The following is a 24,140-nucleotide window of genomic DNA, read 5'->3' as shown; positions in this document are numbered from 1 at the left end:
CAGAGTGGGGCCGCCAAATGCTGACGTGCACAGTGCCTATCCTCTGTTGAATCACTCATTAAAGAGTTCCAAAAGGCCTCTATGGCCGAGCAGCTACACACAAGCCTAAAATCAAAATGCACAACGGCAAGCGTCGGATGTAGTGGTGTAAAGCACGCTGCCACTGGACTCTGGAGCAGTGGAAATGTATTCTGTGGAGTGATGAATCACACTTTTCTATCTGGCAGTCTGATGGACGAGTCTGGGTTTGACAAATGCCAGGAGAACGTTACCTGCCTGACTGCATTGTGCCAACTGTAAAGTTTGGTGGAGGAGGGATAATGCTATTAGGTTGTTTTTCAGGGGTTGGCCTAGGCCCCTTAGTTCCAGTGAAGGGAATCTTAATGCATCAGTATACCATGACATACTATTTTGGACAATTTTATGCTTCCAACTTTGTAGCAACAGTTTGGGGAAGGCCCATTTCTGTTCCAGCATGACTGAGCCCCAGTGCACAAAGCAAGGTCCATAAAGGCATGGTTGGGTGAGTTTGGTGTGGAAGAACCTGATTGGCCCTCACAGAGTCCTGATCTCAACCCCATCAAACACCTTTGGGATGAACAAGAACGGAGATTGCAAGCCAGGCCCTCTCGTCCAACATCAGTGTTTGACCTCACATGTTCTTCAGGATGAATGGGCACAAATTCCAAGATCCGAGACATACTCCAAGATCTTGTAGAAAGCTTTCAGAACAGTGGAAAAAGGGGGACCAACTGCATATTAATGTCTATGGATTTAGAATGGGATGTCATAAAAGCTCATGTGGGTATAAAGTGTAGGTGTCCCAATACTTTTGTCCATATAGTGTATGTGCACAGACACATTATACGTTTTTAATATGTACATACACAGATTTCAGGGAATTGATTAAACAAACTGCTTGTTTTAATGGGAATGTCTGCATGAATCATTATCCAAAAATTCCATCTTAAGGATGGCTTGGGCTCTGGGAGACATCGTTCCCTTCAGAATAAAATTTTTCTCTGAATACTTTTGCTCACTGCTTGAACACTTATCTCTGATGAAAGGACCATTGCCGTTGTACATCATGTTGAACAGAGACTCATCACAGGTTTGGCTGGCGTTGAAAAGGCCCAGAGCAAACCGGTTCTCGTACTGATTGTAGTCGTAAGGAACAGAGAACATGATGGCCAGGCGTTTGACGGCCTTGCTCTTGTTGTCCACACAGACGTCGTATGTCAGGACTCCTGCGGAGCCACAGGCTGTGTGAGGTGTTTTGGTAAAAGAAGAAGATTCCCTTGTTTCTTTCCTGACTATAGGCTGTGGGGGGCTGTGGGTGTAGCCAGAGGTGGTGAAGACCCTAGATTAGAGATGGAGAGTTTACTCAGTGCACATGTTTGCAGATCTCACTTACGAGCACAGTTTCCCTTGAATGTTTTTAAAACTGGTGTAAAAAAAAGCTCCATACATTACCAGACGATACACACACACACTAAGGGTATGCATATACACACACATACCAAACACCCTTCGCATGTCTATATTGTAACAAATTTTTAGGCAAACACATGCATACTAAAGACAAGTATACCAAACACATGCTTACCAATCACATACATTACAAACACACACATACCAAACACAAACACACCAAATATATACATTCCAAACACACATATACCAAACACACACATGCACATCTAACAAATACAATCATACCAAACATATGCATATCAAACCCACACGTAGCAAGCACATGTATTCAAATCACACACATTCCAAACACACACACGCCAAACATATATGTAGCAAACACAAGTATACCAAACACGCATACCAAACACATGCACACTAAGCAAACACATACAAAACACACTCATACCAAATATTTGTATTCCAAAAATAGGTTTACTAAGCATATGCATAACAAACACATGCATTCCAGGCACATGCACACCGAACACATACATACCAAACATAAACAAATAATTTGTTTATGCATTTTAAACACACACATGCCAAACATATACATACCAAACACATACATACCAACACAGGCATACCAAACACACGCATATCAAACACACGTGTACCAATCACATACATTCCAAACATGTGTATTTCAAACACACAGGTACACCTAACACACAGATCTCAAACACACACATACCAAACACAAACACACCAAATATATGCATACCAAACACACACTTACCAATCACATACATTCCAAACACAATCATACCAAACATATGCATATCAAACACACACATACCAAGAACAGGTATTCGAAACACATGCATTCTAAACAAACACATGCCAAACACAAACATAGCAAACACACACATGCCAAACACAGGTATACCTGCTGGCGAGTGTTACATTAATAATGCAGGCTTACATTAAACATCATATACAGAGAACAGTGTATATGTTCTTCCTGCTCGCCTACAGTGACTAACCATCACACAAATCACTCACAATATAACGGTGTAGCATTATTATAGCTGTACTAACATTTCTTTTTAAAAGAGCAAAAAAAACAATTTATTAAAATTTACTTCAGAATATAATTTGTTCAGCACATTACTTGAAAACCATTGTGGGGGGGTGGTTTGAGTTAAGACTGATACACTCATACTGACCTTGGATTCTTTAAGATATATTTTTTGCTGTAGTTGCTGATTTGAATGGCAACGTTTCTCTCTGTTTCCACATTTCTGGATATCTGTTCAATAGTGGTTCCCAACAGTGACACCCCAGTGATGATGGCGGACACTATTTCTGCCATTTTTCTGCTCAAACTGGAATCAAATGTAAAGCGTGAGGCAGAAGTATATACAGGAAACATAAGTATGAATAAAAAACACAATATATTTTTTAGTGAAATTAGGCAAGGAAGGTATACAATATAAAGTGTAAATACTGCCATGCTGATGTTAAAATTCATTTTAAGCAATACTTACAGACTTTAGAGAATGTTTCACCTAAATTCTGTTTGTCACCTTTTCTATGCTGCTGTTTTGAGCTTTTGTCTTCTTCAGAAGATCACCTGAAAAAGATCACTTCACATGAAAACTAAAACATTTCCATTGTGTTGCTTTTTTCTTACTTTTATCACCAAAAGGAAACCAAACTCACTCTGACTGTAAACGCTGACTGTTACTGTAGATCCAGTGTGACATAAAAATGAAAACAACAGCAAAAGTGCCCAGGAACTCTCACAGTGTAGTGATCTGCCATGTGCTCCACCCACAAGCTCCACCCACACGCTGCACTAACCGGCCCCACTCACAAACTCACACATTCCAGTCAGAGGTTTGGCTTTAGTGTTCTATACATATACATATATATATTTGTTTGCATTTATGTGTATTTGTTATTATATGTGTTCAGTTGTGTGTAGTTATATGTAATAAACGTAACTAAACGGTACTGACTTCTGTGATCTGCATTGTACTTTACATTAACCATGTACGTATGCAGTAAGACACACACATTACAAGCACAATGTATTTCAAATAAACAAGATATCAAATCATAACTGCATTTTCACAGAGTATCAATACCTACAACACTTGCTTTTGTCATGTTGAAGGTTCATTTAATCATATTTAAAATGAAGATACTGGAATACAAATTCATTTCAAAAAGTAACAGACAGTAAAGTGCATTAGACATTTATTTTTGTGTGGTACATTTCTATGTGTAATATTTCCCCATACATATATTGTAAAATATATTTGGTTAATATGGCAATGTATTCTGAAGTACATTTTAGTGTTTGGGGTGTATTTTAGCTTGGACTGCAGTGTGTTTGAAATGTATTATAAAAAATACAAAAAAATGTCCATATGCTTTTTTTCCATGTGGGCAGGACTGTGGGTTTGAGTGGTCATAACAAATTTGACGATTTTCGATTCGAAAATATGACCGAACCTTGAATTTCACTTAAATGTTTGTGTTTATTATTAGCTGTTATTCCAGCATTAATGCCTTCAGGTTTAACAAGCCATGTTTGGAGTTAGACAGCTGTTTGCAGTTACTGTATTTATGAACTATTTAGTAAAGTTTATTTATATAGCGCTTTTTACAACAGTTGTTGTCACAAAGCAGCTTTACAAGGAAATCAGCATTACAGAAAGAAATCCGGGTCCAAGCCCCCATGAGCAAGCCAGTGGCGACAGTGGCAAGGAAAAACTCCCTAGGAACAGGAAGAAACCTTGAGAGGAACCAAGACTCAGAAGGGGAACCCATCCTCCTCTGGTCGACACAGGATAGTAAACGTTATTAGTACAAAAACAGGGAAAACAGGTGGAGCAATGATTAATTTGATTAGTTTAGTATCATTTAGTATTTATCAATTAATTCATTAGAATGATCCATTTACAGTTTTATGTAAAACCTTGGGGTCAGATTCCATGTTGTTGCAGATTTTCTAAGTGAAAAAGTCACATGTCCTCTACAGAGACACACTTCTACACATTTTAATACACAATTACTGTTGTGAGAAAACAGGTGTTTTTGTGTTTGAAATGACTGAGTACCAAAAGAGAAGCCATAACGTTGTACAGTTGAGGTAAACAGCATTCTTGGACAACACCTGCATAATAATAGAGATTATAAAGCAGCTCTCTTCTAATAAAAAAATAGTGGGAGTAAATTATAACTGACTGTATACCTAAATCATGTTTATTTTATTAAAACTAATGATTGAACATTCCAGCACAACCGTAACACTACCCAAACCTTACCAAATGTTTTAGTAGCGACTGTTATGGTAGTGACAATAAAAGACCTTTTTTTAGGAGTTGTCCTTCTCACTCTACTCTGCCGTCTTTTTTTTTTTAAAGCATAAACAAGTCAAACTGGATCAGCCTGTTTAACATCACGTGTGCGTCAAAAGGCTGCAGCTTTCTGGATTTATTCTTAGATATCACTTAAAGCTTAACAGTTTTAGGGAATCATGGAATTATTGCTGAATAATTTTCAAAATATTTGTGCAGAATTCATATATTTTGTTGTTCTACAAAAACATTGTGTATGTCTCTATCATGAATGAAAATGTAAATATTGTTTACAGCTCCTGCTGTTTGTAAACAATTCAGCCAAGAGTAGAATTTGTGGTTAACAGTTGTAAAAGTCTGATGCAAACATGATTAATTCAGTACAATTTTAATTGTTTGAACCAGATGAATTTGAATTCATAAAATATAAGGATAAAAATACATATAATTGGTGAAAAAAGGCTGTGTCAGAACATCCTTTTTTGATGAAAATGTCAACTGTTTTATTTGAATGGGATCTCTCTTCGTTTACTCTGGGGGTCTTAGTTGGAACGGCGTGTTAAACATTTACGTATAGCATTTATATTTGTTATCTATATTCAATCTCATGTGTCAGTTTTCAATCATTATTTTTTTAATCAACACAAAATATTAACACTGTTTTGGACTAAATGTTTAAAAAATGTCAGGTAGAAAAGAGATGAGTTCTTAAAAAAGATGGTTCTTAAAGTGTTCTATAGTAAAGGGATTTGTTACATTGTTAAAGCGTTCTTCAGATTGATGGAGAATGTGCTGTACATGGTTCCATATAGAACCTTTTTAAAAAAGGTTTTATATACACACTTTAAAACCATGGTCATTCAAGAACTTTAGTAAAGAAAGTGGTTCTATATGGAACCATGAACGCTCAAGGAACCCTTTGCATGATTAAAAGGCGCTTTCCCTCGTGAAATGGTTCTTTACAATGATGGAGAATGTACTGAAGATGGTTCTGTATAGAAACTTTTTGAAAATGGTTTTATACACACACTTTAAAAAGATGTTTATTCAAGGGTTCTTTAGTAAAACAATGGTTCTATATTGAACCATGAACACTCAAAGAACCGTTTGGTATAGGGCCATTTTGTTTACTAAAGAACATTTTTTTCATTTGGTTTCTTACACTAGCTTTATGAAAATGTGCTAACGACTGATTCTGAAGTTCTGCAAAGTGCTTGAATTAGAACATTAGTGTGCTATAGATACCATCCAGGACCGCCCCAAAAGGGAGGGGTCTAAAAACACACCCATTAAACACACCCTGCTTGTTAAAAGCTGGAGCACTGAGACAGAAAGTAATGCCCAACCCACAGGCGCTCCTTTAAGGTAAGATCTGTATATTTGTTTTAACAAAGGCAGCATTTATTTAGCAGATACATACGGAAAAAAAATATATTTTTACAGTGTATGAAAATGACAAAAAATGTATTTGATAAAAATATTTTTAAATGCATTAGTATTCATTATTATAGGTTTTCAGTTGTGTGTAGTTGTAATAAAGGTTATAGATGTAACTAAACAGTTTAGTGTTTGAAATATGTCTCAAGTATTTTTTCCCACATGGGCATGTACGCATGTGTATGCGTCACTCTCGTTTCAGTGGAAGATATGGCTGATTTAGCTAATATTGCGTCTGCAGTCATAGCTGGAGCATCGCTGGTCGGCACCAGCATCGAGCAAATCTCCAACAATATAAACACTGAGAGGAATGTGACCATAGACATATGCAACTACAGTGAGAAATACATCCTCAGAAACCCGAGGTGGGTGAACACGTCTCTCCTTGCTTTGCATACAGTCAAATCTGATCATCAAACATGCAAATTTCACCCAGTTTTGTTATTGATCAGTTTGATCTGTGGTGTATCTGTGTAATCAAACTCACATATCAGGTAGGAATGTGTGCAAATTTGAGCTTGATAGTTTAACAACCTGAAAGAAATGCTTGATTTGCATGAGAATAATTGCAATTATTATTAGGAACATCTATAATATCAGCAGTTACAGTAAAAACAGAAAATAAACAATAATTATACTAATAACTGTGCACAGCAACCCATGTACTAAAGTGATGTAAACAAACGCTGCAACTATGCTGTACTATTCTATTAAAGACTTTTGCTTCATAAACTACCAATACAATAAATAGCCTACAAGTATAAATATCGTGACATTACTAGGTCCACTTAATGTAATTAGTACTAGCAGATGATATTTACACTAAGTGTACAGAGCTACGCAGACAGTGTTTTGCACGTGGTTGCATTCAAAAATGTGTCACAACGCATTTAATAACGTAATGTAAGCGCGAGCTGCATTCTGAGCGTTACAGCAGGGGCGCTGTAACAACAGCTAAGACTGCCCAAGCCGTCTTGTACCGCCAGCATGTTTTCACACCTGCCATAGCAGATGAGTCTCACGCAAAGACGACTTACATAAAGCATAAAAAAATTCTATTTCCATTCCAGCAGAAATAGGTAAAGCAGCTCACTCTCTGCTACTGTCCATGTTTAGCTGTTGAGGCCGCTGGTGCTCTCTGATTTGTCCTCTAGCACCCCCTTCAGTACTGAGTGTTTTAACCACCATGGCACTTTATTATCATATTTTAATTTTTCATTTTTAATTTGATTTTTAACTATATGATTTTCTCTGTTAAAATATTATTTGAATCATGTTTTAATTGTATTTTTATTTTCTGTTCTCCTTTACTTTATAAATGTCTCTGCATTTTCTCATTTGAAAAGCACTTTGAATGACAGCAGTGTATGAAAGGTATTAGATAAATAAACTTGCTATGCACAAATGTTCATATCACCTGCAGTTTGTATACTAAATGCACTTTTATGTGGTATTATTACATTGTTTTTGTCATATTAAAATATATTCAGCAATATTAATTAATATTATCCAGCAATGCAACTGTTTAAAGTACACACTTTAAAAAGACACTTCTTCAAGGGTTCTTTAGTATAGAAAATGGTTCTATGTAGAACCATGAACACTCAAAGAACCCTTGTTCTTTGCTTTGTTAAAGGGTTCTTAAGACTGATGGAGATTGTGTTGTATATGGTTTTATATAGAACATTTTTTGAAAAATGTTTACATACACACTTAAAAAAGATGGTTATTTAAGGGTTCTTTAGTAAAGCAAATGGTTCTATATGGAACCACGAACACTCAAAGAACCCTTTCCATGATTAAAGGTTTCTGTGCATGGTAAAATGGTTCTTCAGATTGATGAAGAATGTATTGTATATGGTTTTATATAGCGCCACAAAGGGTTCTTCTGTTGTTACAGGCTTGCCATCGTAACAAGAACAAGAACTCCTATATAGAACTCTTTTCAAAAAGGTTCTATATAGAACCATCTACAGCACATCCTCCATCAATCTGAGGAACCTTTTAACAAGTCAAAGAACACTTTAATCATGCAAAGGGTTCTGTGAGTGTTCATGGTTCTATATAGAACCATTTTCCTTATTAAAGAACCCTTGAAGAACCATCGTTTTTTAGGACTAGAGGTCATTCTCACTGACAGCTTCCTCTGCATCGTCAGGCTACTGTGCACATTTGATTGGCACTGAATTGTTAGAGCTGCATGTGTTTTTAAACAAATCTGTCCACATGACCAGCAGTTCATTTCCATTTAGGAATGCAGTTTGACACATTCTACCTAAGGCACGGCTCTTTTAATCCTGACTAACCGACTACAACACAGTCATTCTGTCAGAAGGTTAAATGAAATAAAAAGTGCTTTAATGAAGACACAATTAAAACAGCACATGCTACTCAGCAACATGAATGACAGCTTTGAACATAAACACTCATGCTCCAGATCTCAAATAAATAAATAAATAAACAAAGAAAGAATGAGAGAAAAGACAGAAAGAGGAAAGAAAGATAAAGAACGAAAATAAAAGAGCAAAAAACAAAGATGGGGTGGACAAATATGTATTTCCCTGCTGTCAGAACAAAACCTTTTATCTCCAAAATGGTTACTTTACAGGAGAAGGAAAAAAAAAAACATACGTTACTTTTAACATAAGTAAATGAGATTTTTTTCAAAACCTGAAAATGAGGTTTTGTTCTGAAAGTAGTGACATAAATGTAAAAAAAAATAAAAGACATTTTCACGATACACAATATGAATAATATTTTGTTTCTCTGAAGTTTGATATAAATAATAAATGTCATATTTAAAAAATAAGACCAGAATTATGAATACAAAGACTTTCATTCAGCGTTTTTCACACTGTGGCGCACTGTGTTGGCACTGAATTGCCAAAGCTCATCCAAATCCTTCTGCTGAGCAGCATTCAGGGTCATGTCCTTCAGGATGGCTGTGTTCTGAACAACAACTACCAAGTTTGTGAGTTTGAACTTTGCTTTCAACATGGTGGTGGTAGTATAAGGGATGACTGATTGAGGGAGGGGGCAAACTGAGAACTTGGGCAGGAGTTCTGGGCAGCTTCTGCCATTAGCTAGAAGGCTAGACCCCCTCATAGCTGTGGTAGGGCTGATGTTGGAGTGGCGGTGGGGATTGTGAAGACTTAAGTGTTAGCTTGGAGGAAGGAGTGGTTTCAGGCATGTTCCTCCCCCCAAACTTCAGTGATGAAATAACAACATTTAGCAGCTTAATGCCACATTTCATGAAGTAAAGTTCAGGCTATGTAAGGAAATGTGTAGAAAAGAAAAATCCGACCACTACAGACGGTCTGAAGACTGTTTGGGACGCAGCTCCTTCAAATCATTTTTAAAAACATACAAATGACAAAGCAGTATGCAACTACAGAAACACAAATAACAGCCCCTGGCCAACACATTACATAGTCCTGCTGTACAACTCAGTGGGACTCAACCATTCTTAAGAAAAAAATTTCCTCTTAACCCTCTGGGGTGTTTCTGATTTGTTCATATCTTCTTGAATTCTTCTTTAAAGGCTCTTCATATAACATAATCCTCATATGTTTCATATCAAAGTGCTCCATTATCTTCATCACTACTTTCCAAAACCACTGCAGCAACTTCAACAGCTGTAAACTCTCTGCACTCCATTTCACATGAGTCTCTGATGTGGACTGAATGAAAAATGAAAGGTTTCTGGTGTGATGGTCAGTCCTTAGTGATTCCCTGAGTGTCCGTTGGTCAGTTTCACACAGAATGTAGACGAACACATGAACCCACCAGTTCCACATGGTGAGAGGCAGATGACCTGTATCTCAGCTCCTCTTCATAGCCTCATAACTCAGAGGGTTAAAACCTACCCTTACACAGTTCTGACGAAGACCAATGTTTTCTTATTTGGGATTTGTTCTTAGGTAAAAACAGAATTCACACACACGCAAGAGCACAAAGGTGAGAACAGTTCTGTGGTTTAAGAACACATCTTGAATCTGATGTAGACTTTTTCTTAGAACCTTTCTCAAGAAAATATTTAAGAACAAACTTAGGAAGATGTTGAAGAACGAGGCCCAAAGTTACTGTGATGGTCAAAACACTCAATACTCAACACAGGACCGATCATAGCATCCGAACAGTATCTTCCAACAGCCACCAGAACTAAACGTGCCAACAGTAGGAGTGTGTACTGCTCCCATTGGAATGATGGACAGCAAACCAGTTCTGTAAGAGACTCTAGACGCAAGACTTCTCAAATTACTATCTTGCTATTACAGTTGACCAGATAAAAGCTTGCTCTCGGTACAAGAGATGTTTGGCTGTCACATTTTGAATTGTGTTGTGATACAACAATATTCAAAATAGTGTTTGCATCCCACATATATTTTTATATATTTGAAATACATTTCAAATACATTGCAGTCAATGCTGAAATACATTCCAAACACTAGTATATTTCAGAATATATTGTCATATTAACCAAATATATTTAAAAATGTATGGGGAAATATTACACTTAGAAAAGTACCATACAAAAACAAATGTATGTAAATGTGTTTTAAATACTAGCAAATGAACCTTTAACATGACAAAAGTGAGTGTTGTAGGTATTGATTCTCTGTGAAAATGCAGTTATGATTTGATATCTTGTTTATTTGAAATACACTGTGTGTGAGTGTCTTAATGCATACGTACATAGTTAGTGTTATGAACATTATTTTTTTTTTTGCTTCTTCGCCCACTGAACAAAAATCTGCACACCCAAAACGATGAACGAGCTGTAATGAGGTCATCATGTTTTTTTTGCAGAGTGCACACCTACAGTGGATACAGCCATGATCCTCCTCAACCCACCATCAGACCAAACACCACAGAGGCCTGTTCATTCACCAAAAAACCCAACACAGCGTGGGGCTGTGCGGGCGTCCTGATGTACGATGTCGCAGATGATGAGGACTGTCCCGCCGTCTGCTGTGTAGCCATCATGTTCTCTGTTCCTTACAACTACAATCACTATGAAAACTTATTCGCTCTGGGTGTTTTTGATACCAACACATCTTGTGATGAGTCTCTGTACAACATGATGTACTACGAAACTGGCCCCTTCATGAAGGATAAGTGTTCAGGGAGTGAAGTTAGATTTGAGAAATATGGTGTTGAATTCAAAGGAACCATGTCTCCAAGAGGTAGAGCAATCGCTAAGATAGAATTGTGGGATTATTAGGTGAAAGCTGCACTCTGTTATCACATCTATGGTGAGAAATAATGACAAAGTTTGATTTTAATGAGCCTTTAATGCAGACAAAATGGTTAAAAGTATAATATTTGTAATCCCATTACAGCACACAAGCACATGCACTGGTAATAACATCAATAATATCAAAAATAACTGTAAAAATAAAAATGAGCAGTGATAACATTAATACATTTGCATAGAGCAATGCTTGCACGAAAGTGCAATAAGGATTAAATAAGGATTTAATTTAAAGGGCAATTCCACAGATTTTTCAAAATTCATCCCACACACTGATTTTTCCATAATTCAGTGTGTGGGATGTAATCAAAGTGATTTTGAGTGGTTTGGTGTGAAATGATTCAGATGTCTTTACAGTGGTGGTGATAGGAACCAGGGGTCGCCATGGCTACAATACAAATATAGACATTTTATTTACTATCCAAAACCACCAGTGAACCTACACTTGTCTTCTGAGTTTTATATGGAATGTTGATGATGGGAAATTGGTGGAAAATCTGAAATAATAAGGTTTTTTAGGGAATTTTTCTACATTTCCCCATATTAGACCAAAGTCTTCTCTAAACCATAAAACAATGTCTCAGACATCAGGCAGTGTATTCATAACCATTTCATGTAATAACCTTCTGTGAGAGAGCTTTTAGAGGTGGACGTCTGGTTCCTATCACCACCACTATGAACAATTCTGACTCGGTAAGATTGTCTACAACGGAGCGTTTCACACCAAACCACTCTGAATGACTTCACATACATCTTAACCAGTGAATTATGCACAGTGGGGTCAAAAAGTCTGAGACCACTAGGAAAATCTGGGATTTTTTTCATTTAAATCTGTAGTTTTAGAATTTAGAAAAAGTAATATTCTAAATTCTGCTCTATTTCTATCTCTCTGTATTAATGAAAGCCTTTGAACGCCTGGTCCTAGACCACCTGAAGAACATTACAAACCCTCTGCTAGATCCCCTGCAGTTCACATACAGAGCTAACAGGTCTGTTGATGAGACGGTCAACTTGGCCCTGCACTTCATTCTACAGCATGATCGACAGTCATGGAACCTACGCTAGAGTTCTCTGTGTGGATTTCAGCTTGTGTTCAAAACCACAGCTGCTGCAGGCCAAACAGTACCAGATCCCGTCTGCCAGTGGATCATGGATTTCCTGACAAACAGGAAATAGCTGGTGTGGTTTGGAAACTACATGTCAGACCCCCAGACCCTCAGTACTGGAGTACCACAAGGTTGTGTACTGTCACTCCTGCTCTTCAGTATCTACAATAATGAATGTGCCTCTAAGGAACCAGCTGTGAAGATCCTGAAGTTTGCAGATGACACCACTGTGGTGGGCTTCATAGCCAACGGTGATGACTCTGCCTACAGAAAGGAAGTTGAGCAGCTGGTCAATCACCTGCTGCTGAGCATGGAAAAGACAGTGGAGATGGTGGTGGACTTGATGGCGCAGTCCCTTCCCCTCCCTACTGCCCCGGCTCTGTGGTTTCCGCTGTGGAGTCGCTTAAGATCCTGTGCACCACCATATCCAGGGATCTGAAGTGGGAAAGGAACACGGTCTCTATCGCCAAGAGAGCTCAGCAGAGAATGTTCTTCCTAAGACAAATGAAGAAATTCAATTTGCTGCAGAGCCTGATGATCATTGAGTCAATCCTGACATCATCCATAACCATCTAGTTTGGTTCCTTCACCTCACAAGAACGAGCCAAACTCCTGCACATAATCAGGACAGCAGAGAGGATCATCAGATGTATAAGCCAACACTTCAGGACATCTACAACAGCAGGGTGATGATGCACACCAGCAAAATTACACCCCTCGCATCCTGGACGTCACTTCTTCCAGACATTTCTCTCTGGTAGAAGATTCAGGACTATCAAAACCAGCACAGCCAGACATGCTAACAGCTTTTTCCGCAGAGCTGTAGATCATTAACCTCAGTGGACACCTCACACTTTAAACTTAAACTGACCATCAAACCTCCCTTACAGTATTACATTAACTCCTCCTGTAGCATATTGCATATTTGCACTACTGTACAAGTTACAAATGTTTGTATCACTCTGTAATATTCTGTGTATAATAGTTTTATAGTATATTTTACAGTACATGTCTACTTGACCTGCACATGTACAGATATTCATATCTGCATACATACATATATCCACACGTCATACATACATCTCCTGAGCTCCTTTCACATTGGTTGTTTTTTATTTTTATTATTCTTTATTCTATATTCTATTTATTGCATTTTATTTTACTTTTCCCACGGTTCAATACTTGTTAATAGTCTGTGTGCCGCCTGGTCTGCTTAGTATGTTACATGTCACACATGTGTGACTCACTAAGACAACACACTTGTTGAAATAAAGCAATTCTGATTTTGATTCCGATTCTAATAGTAAAAAGCCACACAGCTCCACCTAGTGTTTGTTTGATATAAGATTCTGCAGTTATGTATTATACCAATGGTTCTTCTCAACTGGTTTAAAGTCAGAGCTGAAACAAAATTTAGGACTTTTAACTGATCTTGGACTCATTAAACATTTCATTTTGTCACTATCAAAACAACATAACTCTCCCCAAACTCTACTAAATGTTTCAGTAATGGTTGTTTCGGTAGTGACAGTTTTAGCAAAACTCAAAAACAGAGCTAGTACATGACAAGCAAACACAGCTTTGAGCAGCTGCACTCACAAAATCATATTCATTATTAAAACACTAAAACATACTTAACTGCAGAAAATATGACAATTCTTGATGTTCGACACTGATTTTCAGACTTGGGGACACATTTATGTCAAAACAATGGGATTTAACTGCTCACCATGTGGCCGTGAGGGACAGGGATGGAGTCTCACTTTCTGCTCTAAAATGCAGGGATGTGGTTAAAATAAGGCCCTGCCTACTGACTAAAACTGGGTGTTTTAGTAGGGACATGAAAAATGTCAAAAAATGTTATTCAAAAATTAAACTATGGTGAATCTAAATCTTTCAATTTCATAAACAGCATTAAAAACAATGCCAGTATTAATTTGACAAATTTAGAGGTTATAAATACATCTTACACTTATGCATTATGGTATGTTTTTAAAAGCCTTTGGTTCTGGGTGGGGGTTAGAGGGGGGTAGAGGGGATTCACGCTCTGGCAGTCTGATGGATAAGTCTGGGTTTGGCGAATGCCAGGAGAACATTACCTGCCTGACTGCACTGTGCCTACTATAAAGTTTGGGTAATGCTATGGGGTTATTTTACAGGGGTTGGTCTAGGCCTCTTAGTTCCAGTGAAGGGAAATCCTAATGCTTCATTATACCAAGACATTTTGGACAAATGTACACTTCCAACTTTCTGGGAACAGTTTGGGGAAGGCTCTTTTCTGTTCCAGCATGATTGTGTCCCAGTGCACAAAGCAAGGTCTATAAAGACATGGCTGGGTGAGTTTGGTGTGGAAGACTTCGACTAGCCTGCACAGAGCCCTGACCTCAACAACATCAAACACCTTTGTGATGTACTAGAACGGAGATTGTGAGCAAGGCTTTTGCATCCAACATTCGTGTTTGACCTCACAAATGCTCTTCTGGATGTATGGGCAAAAATTCCCACAGACACACTCCAAAATCATGTAGAAAGCTTCCCAGAAGAGTGGAAGCTGTTGTAGCTGCAAAGAGGGATCAACTCCACATTAATGCCTTTGGTTCCATTAAAAGCAATATAGATCACTGTTGTCTGCTGTCTGTATCAGGTTGTCAGTACGGTGACATGGCCTGGTAGAACAATGCCAGGTAATTTTTTTAACCTTCTGAAAAGTCAGATTTCAAGGCTTGTTGGAGTTGTGAGCACTAAGCAGACCTCAACATGTCAGAACATCATCACTGGGAACATTTTTAAAGGTAACGGAACATTATCATACATGAAAAACACACCCACACTTCCCAGGAGTCAGTGGGTGTTTAAGTCAACACATTGACCAAACTACATTCCTTTCACACACCAAAAGAACCTTTCATTATGATATCAGGACCTTTTACATGAAACCTGAGGTACGAAGGTAACATTGGGTTTCGTAGACAATTTTAAAAAGGCTTTCAGCTGGACTGTAAATGATTAAAAATGTCTCAATTATCTTAAAGGTAAGTGACTTCATGATCATTCAGCAAAGTCAGATTTGAAAAAATGAATTTCTAAACCACAGTTCAGAACCTCCGTGAGGCTGGCCCCCCATGTGGTCAGAAATGGAATAAAAATGCTACTATTCGTTTGTGCTGCATTAGTGTTGGTTTGTGCCATAAAAATTATCATCTGTGCGGGCACCGTTTTTAAGAAATTAAACATTACATCTTATTGCCTGTGACATCACTCAGCCGCCCATCAATGTCCAAATCACATGAAAAGGGTCTAATTCATTTGTGCTATATATCTGCTAGTTTGTGCCATTAAAATAAACATTCATGCTGTTTTAATTCTCCAGTTATAAAGCCATAAAGGTTGGACGAGTGACGTCACGCAGCCCCCCATAAACGTCCAGATCACACTAAAAGGGTCTCATTCGTTTGTACTGCGTTTGTGCTGTGTTTGTGCTGGTATGTGCTGTGTTTGTGCTGGTATGTGCCGTTGAAAGAAATGTTTGTGCTCTTTTAATTATCAAGTTATAATAATTTTTTAATAAGTGATGTCACTCAGCCCCCCATCAACGTCTAAATCACACAAAAAGGGTCTCATTAGTTTGTGCTGCATTTGTGCTGGTTTGTGCCATTAAAAGAAATGTTTGTGCTCTTTCTGCAGTATTGTCAAACCAGAGTTTTTCTCTGAATACTTTTGCTCAGTACTGGAACAGTTATCTCTGAGGAAAGGACCGCTGTCGTTGTACATCATGTTGAACAGAGATTCATCACAGGATCGGCTGGCGTCGAAAAGGCCCAGGGCCAACCGGTTCTCACAGTGATTGTAGTTGTAAGGAACAGAGAATGCATGTTTTCCATTATCTATACTGGTGTGAAAAATGCACTATAATCATCAAATCAAACACACACATACTAAACAAGTGCATACCAAACAAACACCTATACCAAACACATGCATACCAAACATAGTTATACCAAAAACACAGATATCAAACACACACATACCAAACACCAAAAATTATTAAAATTCAGAATATACTAATGATCACAAAGCAGAGGGCTGAAATGCAAAGCAGTGAGTGTTACATCAATAATGGAGGCTAACATCATGCATCATATAGAAAGAGCAGTGTACACATTATTCTTGTATGTCTACAGTGACTAACCATCCTGAAAACTTTCCTACAGTATCATAGTGTAGCATTCTGGTTGCTGTCCTGTCAGTCTAAAAAAGAGCAAAACATCTCCCCCAAGACAGTGGAGCTAAAAGTACAGCGTTTCACCACAGGTCTTTTATACAAACTGTTATAAAGGTATATGAAAAATACATTCATATTACTAATGTTTACTTCAGAACATTTGATCAACAAAAAACTGTCGGGGTGGGGGGGGTGATTCACTCGTACTGACCTTGGATTCTTTAAGATGTACTGTTTGCTGAAATTGCTGATTTGAATGGCAACGTTTCTCTCTGTGTTCACATTTCTGGATATCTGTTCAATAGCGGTTCCTAACAGTGACACTCCAGTGATGATGGCAGAAAGTATCTCTGCCATTATTCTGCTCAAACAGGAATCAAATGTAAAGCATGATGCAGAAAAAGTATAGAAAACATGAACATGTACAAATAAACACAATATATGATTGAGTGAAATGAAGCAAAGCGTGGTATGGAATAAACAGCGTTGAAATGTTAAAGTGAAACTCCTTACAAGCACTTCTTACTGACTTTTAGAGAACGTTTGACCTAAACTCAGTTTTTTTACCTTTTCTGTACTGCTGATCTGTCCTTTTATCTTCTTTAGAAGATTGCCAGAAAAAAAGATAATGTTTCAAAGCTGTAACTTTGCATGAAAACTAAAACATTTCCATTGTGTGTTTTTAACATTTACAACCAAATGGAAACCAAACTCTCACTTACTGTAAACACTGACTGTAGATCCAGTGCGAGATAAAAATGAAAAGGAACAGCAAATTTGTCTGAAGATGCCAAGGAACACTCAGAATATAGTGATCCACCATGTGCTCCACCCACGAGTTCCACCCTCACACTGCACTAACCGGTTCACCAACAAACTTCTTCAGGGCTTAAGTTTTACTTTTAAATCTAAATGTAAAATTTAAACTTTTAAAAATTTTCATCTAAATCTTTCAACTTAACTCAAAAAGAAACCAGAAAGATCTTAAAAAAACATTATTGAAAAAAAAAGATAAAAAACAAAGGGTAAATTTAGGGGTGAGGGTTTGGGACAGACTCCTCCCAATAGAAAGCCCCCTTATTAATATCTCTATTAATACCTTGTGTTTAGATAGATCAGAACATGAAAACTGTAAATATCTAAGACCTGAATACATCACTGTTTTTGAATAATTTATTTAGTGTGCGAGCAGTGAGAGTTTGGGGGTGGATCTTGTGGGCAGAGAACACACATTTTAATTTTAATTTTACATTTTAATACAGAATTTCTGTTTTACTGAGTTATTTTAGGAGAAAAGACATAAAATATAAAATATGCCATAATTTTTACACAGGACACATTTTATGTTTTATTTTTTCTTCCAGTGTGTTGTTTACATTCAGTAAACACATACATGGAAATTGACCAGACCACACAAACCTTTGCACATGACTGAACAAAATGAAGTTGATTTAAAGATTCTGTAAATCTGTATGAAATTAATATACAGTGGATAAACTCATTTGTGCCCAAAGAGAAAAATATGACTGAAGCTCAGAGCGTGATGGAGGTTCAGGTGTTCATCTGTTATTTACATTTAGGATCAGGATTTTATGCAAATACCATTTCTAATGCAGATTCCAATAAATGAAATGAAAATTTTAAAAAAAGTTGAATCTTCCATAACATTTCTTGTTGAAAATCATCTCATCTTGGTAATAAGCAGATTTTGGTGTTGTTCTTCTCGGGTGTCTCTTCTGTTTATTTATTTATTTATTTATTTATTTTTACAATAAACAACTCAAATCAGATCAGTGTTTTTATTACTGAGTGAGTGTCAAAGGGTTGCAGGTTTCATTCTGGATTTTTTAGATATTCACTTAAAGTTTATAACAATTTTAGTGAATCATATATAATAGGTTTCCACCTTTGTGAGAAAGCAGTTGTTCTTGTGTTTGACATGACTGAGTTAGCAAAGAAAAGCCATAACATTGTAGAGCTGAGTTAAACAGCGTTTTTGGACAACATATCTAAAATGACAGAGATCATAAAGCAGCACACAGCTGCTGTCTTCTAAAATAGTGGAGAGAAAATCATAACCAAGCATGTTTTATCCAATAATTTTTAAAATGTTTGAGCAGGATTCATTATTGTTTTATACAAATAATTTGTATGTCTCTATCATGAATGAAAATATAAATATTATTTACAGCTCAGGTGTGGTTAACAGCAACGGACTGAGGGGCGAGTTGTAAAAGTCTGCAGTCAAGCAGGATTAATTCAATGCAATACTAGGGTGTTTTAACCAGATGAATATAAATACATAAAAGTAAAAGGATAAAAATACATATAACTGACAAAAAGAGGCCATAGCAAACTTTTTTTATGATAACATAAAGGAGCTGATGGCAAACATTTTATTTAAAATGGATTCTCTTTTGACTTTGGGGGTCTTAGCTGTGATGGTGTATTCAACATTTACATATAAGATTTATATTTGTCATTTACATTTAGCTCTTATATGTCATTTTTCAATCATTCACTTTTTTTCATTTGGTACCACACACTAGATTTCTTACTTTCAGTCTATGAAATTGTCCTTACGATTGATTCTGAAGTCCTGCAAAGTGCTTGAATTAGAAAATAATGTGCTGCAGAGACTCTGCAGGACTGACACACCCATCTGTTTGTTATAAGCCTGAGCGCTGAGACAGAGACTAATCCCCAGCTGACAGGCGCTCCTTTAAGGTAAGATCTGTACATTTGTTTTTACAAAGGCAACATTTATTCAGAGTACACATGCACATGTATGTGGTTCTGTCGTTTCAGTGGAAAAAAGCTTATTCGCGTTGCTAGAGATGGCTGCTGCGGCTGCTAAAACTGGTATTGCATCTGCAGTCATAGCTGGAGCCTCGCTGGTCGGAACCAGTGAGAAATACATCCTGAGAAACCCGAGATGGGTGATGTCTTTCGACACTTTTACAAGTTATGCGTGCTATGTAGCTTGTGTACCTCTTTTTTCTTTAACCCTTTTTTGGCCTTCAATTGGCAATACATACTGGCTCTTATTCATCAAAGTTGCATATGATCAAATCTGATGGTAAAATGAGCCCACACAGTTTTGTTATTGATCGGTTTGATCTCTGGCATATCTGTACGATTGAACTCACATCTGGTAGGAGTGTGTAAATTTGAGTGTAATAGTTTAATAACCTGAAAAAAGTGCTCGATTTTCAGTTAAATAATGAAAAGTATTAACATCAATGATATCAGCAATTACAGTAAAAATAGAAAGTTGCACACTGATATAAACACATGCTGCAACAATATGTGCTCTTTATAGACATTTGCTTTGTAAACTACTGATACAGTAAATAGTCTCCCTAAAATACTAAACATAGTTTATCTCATATACTGCAGCATTGCTGCTCAAGCAGCCAGTGTTTTATGTAAATAATCATACTACACAATCACAGGCTACATTTTGGTCATTTCATGTTTATTCTTTTCAGTCATAATTTTAACTCTTTTTTTTAAGCTCTATGTAAATGAAGGCCTATTAGGGCGTGATTGGTACGTAAAATGATGCGTAAAGAAGGTACACACAGCTTAATGCACTGAAGCCAATTCAGTGCTTTCAAATCACCTCTTGCTTCGTCGTTCTACGACAGTTTCCTGAAACAGGTTAGTTCGTACAGTATTGAGGACGGTCAAATCTGCACTCGTTTCTATGCAACATTGATGTATAAGGGCCAGTGTTTCTGTTTTAATGTTAAAAAGCAATTTTATTTTGATCTCAAGCTTATGACATGTTTAGCAGTACAATACAGACTGCCTGTCTGCACATTATATACCCTTTGTTTAGACTTTGTTAACACTTCAGTATGAGATAAGCAGTGTAATGTTTCTAAACATGAATGTGATTTGTTTTATTACTACCTCTTATTCTCCGGGCTATATTTTGGTTTTTCCATCTTAATTTACATGCCCAAACCATAAGGCAAATTGTTCAGTAACTGCATGAAATAAATGTAATTTTGTAAAAGTTCCCCTCAAATGAACAGAAAATGTTTTTTATGGTCATAAACATAATGCTATATGCTTACAATTTACTGCTGAAAGCCAAAAATCTTAGATGTTCTTTGTATTTTTTGATAAATATAATTTTTACAGAGCATATCACTGAAGAGACACCATCTGAGATCTACTTTATAGCTCAGATTTGTGGAAAAATGGGTCGACTTTCAGTAGACAAAAAAGTTCAGCTTCTTCTATTATAACGGTTTAAAATTACATTACCTATCTATTTGACTGGAAAGAAGACAGTAACAGCTGTCATATGACATCCCACCTTTTGAACGAAGCTTATGAAATATGAAAGTTATGAAGTAAAGAATATGACAAAGTGCGTTTTAAGGAGTTCCAAGGAGTTAAAAATGTTAATCACTCAGTCAGACACAATGACTGATGCAAAAGCAGTAAAGTGGGGACATTGTTAGTAATGTCCTTCAGCTGTTTCACTTTCACCAGAATGTATATTTAGTGTTATTAACAATAAGGAGAGATCACCAGTAAAATTTGTAATGAGGACTTAGTTTTTTGGGCAGAGTGTACACCTACAGTGGATACAGCCATGATCCTCCTCAACCCACCATTCGAAAAAACATCACGGAGGCCTGTTCATTCACCAAAAATCGCAACAAAACATGGGGTGTGTGGGCGTCCTGACGTATGACATCACCGACGATGAGGACTGTCCTGCCGTCTGCTGTGTAGCCATCATGTTCTCTGTTCCTTACTACTACATGCAGTACCAAAACTGGTTCCCTCTGGGAATTTTCGACGCCAACCGATCCTGTGATGAGTCTCTGTACAACATGATGTACTACGACAGTGGCCCATTCGTCAGAGATGACTGTTCAGGGAGCGAAGTTAGATTTGTGAAAATGTAGAATTCAAAGGAACCATGTCTCCAAGAGCAAAAGCAATAGCTAAAATAGAATTGTGGGATTATTAGTTGACAACTCCACTGTTTAAGATATGTTCGCTCCTCTCTCAGCACATCTCTGGTGAGAAATGATGAAAATAAAGTTGACTTAATGCAGCCAAAATGGTTAAAATATGTGCTTGTGTGCTCTAATGGAGTTGCAAATGTTTCAAATAAACAAAGTGATTTTTAAGTTAAATCTAGCCTCCTCATTCTGAACATCCAGTATATTGGACACTGTATTACAGGAATTCCAGATCTACAGAAGCAGGTACATCAGCACACTTACATGTACTTCTCTTTTTTCCTGCACAGTCATATAAACAAATGCTGAGACTATACATTCCATTTAAAGACTTTTACTTTGTATTACTGAAATAATAACAACTACATACCTAAATACAAAACATCGCTTACCCAGTACACTAGTAGTTCATATACTGCAATATTATCACTAAATCAGCCAATGTTTATGTGAAAAAAGGCTACATTGTGTAATTTTACACTATATAGCTATTTAGGCTCTGGCCAGTAGGGAGCTGGCCTCCTGCTTCATCTCATCTGAAGCAGGAGGCTATGTATATAGATTTTTATAGTAATCCTTAAATACATTCTCAATTTCTTTTGGATTATGCAATTGTCGGTCAGAACATGGATCCCTGATCTTGTGTATTGTGTTTGAAGTCTGTAGTTTACATATCTGTCTTTCTAGCAATCCAGTGGCCTTGTCTAATAATATGCCTGCTTTTAAAAATCTTAGTTTTTTCTCTACCTCTCCTCTTGAAATATTACCTATTTTTCCTTGAGTGGTCTTTATTTGCTGTAAGATATTTGTTTGTTGAGTATTTTGATATTGTATTTCTAAGCTTCTTAATTTCTCAGTCAGTTCACAATATGCAGCTTGTTTTAACTTCTTTTGAAGAGAGGTAAGAGCTATCAACTTTCTCCGTACAACAGCTTTCAAGGCATCTCATAAAATAGTAGGGTTAATTTCTTTTTCTATCATTTTCCTCAATATATCTCTTAATTTCCATTTTAATCTGTGCAATTATTGTTTTACTGTTCAAAATACCTACATGAAGTCTCCAGGTGGTGTTTTTTTGTATATTGCCTGAATGTATATCTAGACAGATAGCATTATGGTCTGATATATCGGCCGCCCCAATTTTACATTCTGTTACCCTATGTAATTTGCAGCTATTAATAAATATATAGTCAATTCTTGAGTGAGTGTTATGTGGGATGGAATAATGTGTATAGTCTTTTTCTGATGGGTGGAGTTCATCCAGACATTGATTATTCCTTGTCTCTTTAAAGAAGCATTCATGAATTTACTCATGTGCATCCTATTTCTTTTAAGGCTTGTTGTGTCTAGACTGTAATCTAATATTACATTAAAATCTGCCCCACAAACCGCAATGCCTTCTGATTCTGAAAAAATGTGTATCACTATCTGGTGGGGTATATATATTAACCAATGTTACTTTTTCATGCTCTAGTTTTCCCTAAACAATAACAAATCTGCCTTCTTTGTCACTGATTTCCTTGAAGCATTCAAAAGTGACAGAATTTTGAATAAGTACTGCTACCCCACCCCCACCCCCCATGACTCTGCCTATGTGTACAATAGAATTGTTTCTAAACCCAAATTTTTTCAGCTTCTCCTGTTCCCCCTTAGCTAAATAAGTTTCCTGGATAAATATTATATGAGCTTTTCTCATTTTAAGAATTACTTTGCTTCTTCTGATTAGATTATTGATTCCGTTGACTTTCAATGACACCAGTCTAAAAACATTCATGTTATTCCTATTGAACATTTATAACTCATTCTGTATCCCTGACAACCATTAACAATAACATAAGCCATGAGAACGTCTGGCATCTCAATAAATGAAAAGGAATAGGGTGACTTCAAAAGGTAGGTGCATCTACTGCATGCCTCCCATGCTGTTTTTGTTGGTCGTGGGCAATATCCTACATGTGTCTTCTGAAATTCATGTTCAGATTTCAAAGATTTTGGTTTTCTCTCATTGTTATGTTGATAATAAAACTTGAAATTAAAAATTGTATTAAATTAAAAAAGAATGCAAAAAATGCAAAAAAGACAATGCCAAAAAATAAGCAATTTCTCTAGTACAATTTCTCTAAATTTTAAAAGGGGAATTCCACCATTTTTTCAAAATTCCTGCACAATTAAATGGTTAAGATGTAAACAGAGTTGTTCAGAGTGGTTTGGTATGAAACGCTCTGTTCTGGAGAGACTTACCGAGTCAGAATCGTTCACAGTGGTGGTGATAGGAACCAGACGTCCACCTCTAAAAGCTCCCTCACAGAAAGTTATTACATGAAATGGTTATGAATAAACTGC

The 24,140-nt window shown here is 36.8% G+C and overlaps 2 protein-coding genes across 5 annotated transcripts; one reads left to right on the top strand and one right to left on the bottom strand.

The window, feature by feature from the left end:
- Positions 1-573: 573 nt before the first annotated feature.
- LOC118822557 (bryoporin-like) lies at positions 574-4,834 on the bottom strand. Of its 4 annotated transcripts, XM_036591679.1 has the most exons (5): positions 4,755-4,834; positions 4,548-4,603; positions 2,967-3,052; positions 2,646-2,804; positions 574-1,360 (listed from the first exon to the last, which is right to left on the bottom strand). In XM_036591679.1, exons 4-5 carry the CDS (start codon positions 2,789-2,791, stop codon positions 925-927), a joined length of 582 nt encoding a protein of 193 aa, XP_036447572.1. In that variant the 5' UTR covers positions 2,792-2,804; positions 2,967-3,052; positions 4,548-4,603; positions 4,755-4,834; the 3' UTR covers positions 574-924. The 4 variants fall into 4 exon arrangements, with proteins under 4 accessions (XP_036447572.1, XP_036447573.1, XP_036447575.1 ...); XM_036591680.1 differs by lacking the exon at positions 4,755-4,834 and having other exon boundaries at positions 3,006-3,052; positions 4,548-4,648; XM_036591682.1 differs by lacking the exons at positions 4,548-4,603; positions 4,755-4,834 and adding an exon at positions 4,140-4,152 and having other exon boundaries at positions 3,006-3,052.
- Positions 4,835-5,911: 1,077 nt separating this feature from the next.
- On the top strand, positions 5,912-12,543 carry LOC118822375 (DELTA-actitoxin-Ate1a-like). The gene is made up of 3 exons (XM_036591392.1): positions 5,912-6,589; positions 11,034-11,410; positions 12,383-12,543. Exons 1-3 carry the CDS (start codon positions 6,387-6,389, stop codon positions 12,541-12,543), a joined length of 741 nt encoding a protein of 246 aa, XP_036447285.1. The 5' UTR covers positions 5,912-6,386.
- Positions 12,544-24,140: the final 11,597 nt, after the last annotated feature.

The sequence above is a fragment of the Colossoma macropomum genome, unplaced genomic scaffold, assembly GCF_904425465.1.
Source record: "Colossoma macropomum unplaced genomic scaffold, Colossoma_macropomum, whole genome shotgun sequence".
In the NCBI taxonomy this organism is placed as follows: Eukaryota; Metazoa; Chordata; class Actinopteri; order Characiformes; family Serrasalmidae; genus Colossoma; species Colossoma macropomum.
Note: the sequence above shows the minus strand (reverse complement) of the source record. Positions and strands in the feature narration are given on the sequence as shown.

Excerpts from the sequence above, each read along its gene's own strand:
- LOC118822557 (XM_036591679.1), bottom strand. The coding sequence starts at position 2,791 with ATGGCAGAAATAGTGTCCGCCATCATCACTGGGGTGTCACTGTTGGGA. Across the intron at positions 1,361-2,645 it reads TATATCTTAAAGAATCCAAG|GGTCTTCACCACCTCTGGCT; the intron begins GTCAGTATGAGT and ends TCTCTAATCTAG.
- LOC118822375 (XM_036591392.1), top strand. The coding sequence starts at position 6,387 with ATGGGCATGTACGCATGTGTATGCGTCACTCTCGTTTCAGTGGAAGAT. Across the intron at positions 6,590-11,033 it reads TACATCCTCAGAAACCCGAG|AGTGCACACCTACAGTGGAT; the intron begins GTGGGTGAACAC and ends TTTTTTTTGCAG. Across the intron at positions 11,411-12,382 it reads AGGAACCATGTCTCCAAGAG|CCTTTGAACGCCTGGTCCTA; the intron begins GTAGAGCAATCG and ends TATTAATGAAAG.